This window comes from Vicia villosa, linkage group LG6 (genome assembly GCF_029867415.1).
Source record: "Vicia villosa cultivar HV-30 ecotype Madison, WI linkage group LG6, Vvil1.0, whole genome shotgun sequence".
Lineage (NCBI taxonomy): Eukaryota > Viridiplantae > Streptophyta > Magnoliopsida > Fabales > Fabaceae > Vicia > Vicia villosa.
Genome location: NC_081185.1, coordinates 121,001,649 through 121,007,648, shown reverse-complemented (window position 1 = coordinate 121,007,648; position 6,000 = coordinate 121,001,649). Strand labels below are relative to the sequence as shown.

The 6,000-nt window shown below is 33.8% G+C and overlaps 1 protein-coding gene across 1 annotated transcript; it reads left to right on the top strand.

Moving 5' to 3' along the window:
- Positions 1-3,175: 3,175 nt before the first annotated feature.
- Positions 3,176-5,293, top strand: LOC131609792 (putative glutamine amidotransferase GAT1_2.1). The gene is made up of 4 exons (XM_058881586.1): positions 3,176-3,377; positions 3,560-4,293; positions 4,444-4,650; positions 4,894-5,293. The coding sequence occupies exons 1-4, from the start codon at positions 3,290-3,292 to the stop codon at positions 5,140-5,142; spliced, it is 1,278 nt and encodes a 425-aa protein (XP_058737569.1). The 5' UTR covers positions 3,176-3,289; the 3' UTR covers positions 5,143-5,293.
- The last annotated feature ends 707 nt before the right edge of the window (positions 5,294-6,000 follow it).

Sequence of the window (6,000 nt, the reverse complement as noted above, 5' to 3'; positions counted from 1 at the left end):
TGACCATTTTAGATGGACGTGGCTGCCGCTTTTGTCGGGAAATAAAAGTTGACCAATCAGAATCATTATATAAATTCGAGCATATCTCTTTTTATGCTCTTCTGTTGAAGCTTCTGTTGGTCTATTTGCTTGTGATTGATAAATGTCTTTAAGCCATGTCAATCTTACAGCGGAACCATGTAAAGCATTTTGTGGCGGTATTTCCCCTACGATTGAAGGCCATACATCATCATCAAATTCAGAAGGACCGTTTAATTGCGTACCTTCAACGGGGAGGCCAAGTAACATGCTAACATCCTCCAATGTGATAGTGCATTCACCAGTCGGAAGATGAAAAGTGTGAGTCTCTGGCCTCCATCTTTCTAATAACGCCAAAACTAAACGGTTGTCGATTTGAGTTGAGGGTATATTTGTTACGTGATATAAACCTGATGAAATTAGATACGGGACAATTGAAGGATATGGCTCCAACTTTTGATGACTTCTACATCTAAACCCTTTTACATGTTCATCATCTAACTGTAATAAAAAGTAGTAATGTTACATCTAAAATACGAAATTGATAAATATTTACTAATAATATTTAAGCGCTTAAACATAAAGAGTGCATACAACAACCCAGACAATGGCTGGCAAAATCCTCCTTCAGTGCATGTGTATTGCATCAGGCACATCGCACAAAATTTTATGAGAGCAATCAAGGACAGAGACCTCCGCAAGAAAGTTGTAAACATGGGTAATTTAATTTATATTTTTTTAGTGTTTTGTTCTTCAACCTTTAAACTCATTCTTTTTTTCTAATATTTTTAATATTGCATATACAGGGTATGCTCTGACGGAGTCTACATACGCTTACTATCGGGAGGAAATTCGACAAACAGACATGGAAGCTTTCAACTGGATAGAGAAAATTCCAAGAGAAAAATGGTCGCGAGCTTATGACGGTGGAAGACGGTGGGGTCACATGACAACCAACCTTGTGGAATCATTGAACTCAGTGATGAAGGAAACAAGGAATTTACCAATTACAGCACTGGTAAGGTCAACATACTTCAGGATGGGCACATTGTTTGGGAGGCGAGGTCATAATTGGACACAAATGTTGTCATCAAAGAAGATTTCACGGATAATTGCATGAAAGAGATGCAAAAAGAAGTAGAAAAATCTCACAGTTATAATGTCCTGAGTTTTGATCGTGAGAGAAACTATTTCGTCGTCCAAGAGACAGTTATTAATAACGAGTGTCGGCCACTTACTTATTATAACGTCGACCTACAAAAACAAACATGTGACTGTGGGAAATTTCAAACTTTTCATGTGCCCTGCTCGCATGCCATTGCAGCTTATTCTCATGTCCGACTCAATTATCAGATGTTTATCCCTCCTGTATTTAGAGTTCGAAATATCTTCAAGGTATACGAACAAAGCTTCATCGGTGTTCCCAAAGAATATCAATGGACTCCTTATCAAGGTGATATTCTTTTACACAATGAAAGAATGCGACGAAACAAAAAAGGTCGCCCAAACAGCACTCGCATTAGGACTGAAATGGACACCGTTGAGAAAGTAAAAAGACGATGTGGAATCTGTCAAGGATTACATATGCGGAAAAAATGTCCGCATAGGCCAAATGCAGCTGGCCCTTCTAACTAGGTTTTTTTTTTTTTTTGGAAATCTTGGTATCCGGCCTTGCGACCGACTAATCCAAGAGGGACCAATCCCACCGTCCACTAGCGGGGGCCCTTCTAACTAGTTAAACATTCTTGAATGCTTTAGAGATGTTGTATTAAGTTGTATTAATTATAATTAATAATATTTGTTTTTAATTTAATATTTTGTATTAAAGTTTATTTCGTATTAAATAATATCTTGTATTAATTATGTTTAAAAAATTTATTTATAATTATAATTAATTAAAAAATTATTTTAAAGTATTTAATTAATTTATTGGAGTCATATAACATAAATATATATTAAAAATATATTAAATATAAAATTAAAATACTTAAAACAATAAAAACGAAAAAAAAAAAAAAAAAAAGGGTTGTCCCCAAATGGATTGGAGACATCTTGCTGTGTGGCAGGTGGGGCCCACCTTGTCCCCACTTTGATTGACGACAACCCCTTCAGCCGTGACATTCTGGGAATTAAATTTCAAGGTGTGGCATTTAGGGAATTAAATTTCAGGGATGTGGCAGGTGGGGAAAAAATTACATTAATTAACATGGAGGAGTAGTATTTCTTTTGCCTTGTTTTGACCATTGGCCCCACTACCTACCTACCCACAGAAAACTTTGTTTTAGGCATTGTCTTGTCTTTCTTTGAAACAAAATAAAACTCGTGAAAAGTGATGCATACGCGGAGCCACGACGCTGTCCAGTTACATTGTTTTCATGCGCCGCCCGTGCCTCCATCTTTGTCTCCGTTTGAGACTTTGACAATTTCGTCAAGAAAGAGAAAAAAAAAACAAGACTAACGGTGCTCTATGCATTTATCTTGTTAAAAGAAAAACTCATAAATAGAAACAACATAACATGTTTTATAAATAATCAATAATATTTTTTTATTAATTGAAAAATAAAAATAAAAATAAAAAACATCTCTCTATCATTATAAATTTAAATTTTATATAAATTTAAATTTTGATTTAAAATAACTATAACTTATTAATTCTACTTTTGTGTTTGATTGTTTCATAGTTTAGTTAAGTATCAAAAATAGAAATGATTTTATTTTCATAATTAATTCTATTTGAAGATCTAATTTGTAGTTTTTGTCTTCAAAGTTAATCGTAAATGATTTTTATATTAAAATTTATTATTTAATTTAATTTTACATTAATATATTTAAACATAAATCAATTATGTTAAATTAAATTCTGTTAAAACCAATTATATTAGATTTAATTCTCATAGAATCAATTATATTAGACGAAAAAAAACACATTTGTGATATATTTATATAATATAATTTCACCTGATGGCACTACTAGCATACTAACTACTACTACTACAAAGAGATAGCAACAAATATACAACTGACGTGTAATTTCAATAAAATTCATTTCCCATATCCCATATTTTGTTACTCATCTTTAACCAACCCCTAATCCTTATCCAAATCTTAACCCTATAAATACCATAACCAAGAAAGCCTCGTTAGAATAACATTCACAATACACGATCACATTTTCTTCCACATCAATACACCATCACTTGTTCATAATAATAATAACTAGGTTTTCTTCCACATCAAATTTTCACCGATCATCAATTCTCAATCACGTACAATGTCTTCCGATCTCTCCACCATTCTCCCTCGTGTTCTAATCGTTTCTAGACGAACCCTACGTAAGAACAAGTTCGTTGATTTCGTTGGTAAGTTTCCTTTCCATAATGCTTTCCATTAAATCAATTTACATAAACATGCAATGAAGCATTTGAATATCGGCTCAGATCTCTGGAGTACCGACACCTCTGAAAAAAACTTGCGATTAGTTTTATATCAATCTTGTTATTAATTATTATTATTAATTATTATTATGTGATAACTTTTTCAGGTGAATATCACCTTGATCTTATAGTAAGCTATGGCGCGGTACCGGTCATAGTTCCGCGTGTTTCCGGTGTTCACATGTTGTTAGACAGCTTTGAACCAATCCATGGTGTGCTTCTATGTGAAGGAGAAGACATTGATCCATCATGGTATGCAGAAGACACATCATCTCTTTCCCAAGAGGAACTAGAAGAAATAAAGAGACTACATGTGAGTGACACATCAATTGATAAAGAGAAAGATTCGATCGAACTAGGACTCGCGAAGCTTTGTCTCGAAAGAAACATTCCTTACTTGGGGATATGTCGAGGTTCGCAGCTCCTAAATGTGGCGTGTGGAGGTAGTTTGTATCAAGATATAGGTAAAGAGATTTCTAAGAAGTGTTTAGAAGAGAGTGAAATGGTGATGCATATTAACTATGATGATTATGATGGACATAGACATGAGGTGAAAGTTGTTGAGGATACACCTTTGCATCATTGGTTTAAGGATTCTTTGGAAGAGGGGAAAATGGATATTTTGGTTAATAGCTATCATCACCAAGGTGTTAAGAGACTTGCGCAACGGTTTGTTCCTATGGCTTTTGCTCCTGATGGTTTGGTTGAAGGGTTTTATGATCCTGATGCTTATAATCCTGAAGAGGGGAAGTTTATCATGGGATTGCAGTTTCATCCGGAGCGTATGAGGAAGGCTGATTCGGAAGAATTTGATTACCCGGGATGTCCCTTCGCTTATCAGGTAACGTGTGATTACGTTTAGTTTATTTATTTTGTCAAATTATTATCGATGTTGATGTGTCAGTGTCGTGTGGTGTTTCCGGTGTGCTTGCTTCATAGTTATTGACTAATTGAGTTAAGTAACATTTCAAAATTCATGTAAAAACTGCAGGAATTTGTAAAAGCAGTTGTTGCATATCAGAAGAAGCTGAACAGTAAAGCATCTGTCCAAAAGCCTCTAAAGCTTAACAAGGAACTGGAAAACAAAAGGAAAAGTATAGTGCGTAGTTTCTCACTTGCAAAAGACCTATACAACCATGGCCAAGATATGAACTCCACCAAAGAATCTGAACTTGAAGCAGGAGTAGAGTTTCTTGAGGTAAACAATACAATCACAATTTACCATTTGTTCATGTTATTTTCTTGAGATGAACAATAGAACACTATGTAGCACTGACACCTCTTTAGAAAGGCGTGTCGGTATCGGTGCGGACAACTGCATCCGACATTTGTTCATATTATTGGTGTCATTTTGTCACTGTCGGAAGCGTGTTTGAGGTGTCGGTGCTCCGTAGATACAACATATACATATGCTAATTTATATGTTTATTCAATTTCGCAGTCAAACACAGCTTTGAGTGTGCAGCAAGAGAATAGGCTAAAGCAAATGGGAGCAACAGTTAGGAATGCAGGATCATACATAGAGAGACTGAAGCAGAATGAGGAAAGAGAGAAAATGGCAAGAAGGGTGATGGATAAAATGTCAATAGAACAGTTATCAGAACTCTTGTCTTTCTATCATACTATGGGACAGATTAGTTCAGAAGTATTGGAGAAAAAGATACATGGCATTGTCAATGACATTGATTAGTTTATGATTTTTTTTTTTTTTTTACTTTGTCTTTTGTTGACCATGTGTAGTATTTGTACCAAGTTTGATGTGCTACACTATGGGACATGATTCGTTGTATGTTTTGTATTATTTCTTTCTTTATTTGGTAAGAGTGCTCATTTTTGTAACACCTTCTTTTCTATTTTATCATCCACTTTATCCATTGCATGTGTATTATATGTATGTGTGTTTTGTCTTACATTAATATAAATGGTTCAAAGAGTGTGATGTGTGAAGTAATTTTTATTCTTTTGGTAAAATAGTTCTTAATCCTTAGAGCACAACGTGAGATGTTATCCATTATGTTTTAAATTGACTACTTGTATTCTGATAAAAATATAATATTATGCAATCTGTCAATCTCTTGTGTGACTTGCAACAAAAATATATTATCCATTCCTCTTTAGATATTTATGCATAATAGTCAAAATGAAAACTATTTTTCAGAAAAGATCATCTGTTTAATCAAGTAACGAATTTATTCAAATTTGATGTTGAAATCAAATATTTAAATGTGCAAAGGACCAAGTCTTACAGGCACAGTATTTTTGGGTTGGTTTCACATTAGTTTCCTTCATTGATTGCATATAGGTCTTACTAAAAAAATATTGAAGACTCCAAAAATTTATTATGAAAAGGTGAATTATTATTTACCCAAGGTTAATTTAGTGTTGAAAACATCAAATAATTGTTCTATATGATAAATAATTAAATACATAAAAATTAAATTGTGTCATCTGATTGGTGGAATGTACATTACCCATCTTTTTGTGATGGGTAGAGAAGTTGTCCCCTTATGAAAATCCTTTTAAATGCAGACAATTAATTATTGAGTTT

Excerpts from the sequence above, each read along its gene's own strand:
- LOC131609792 (XM_058881586.1), top strand. The coding sequence starts at position 3,290 with ATGTCTTCCGATCTCTCCACCATTCTCCCTCGTGTTCTAATCGTTTCT. Across the intron at positions 3,378-3,559 it reads CAAGTTCGTTGATTTCGTTG|GTGAATATCACCTTGATCTT; the intron begins GTAAGTTTCCTT and ends TAACTTTTTCAG. Across the intron at positions 4,651-4,893 it reads CAGGAGTAGAGTTTCTTGAG|TCAAACACAGCTTTGAGTGT; the intron begins GTAAACAATACA and ends TCAATTTCGCAG.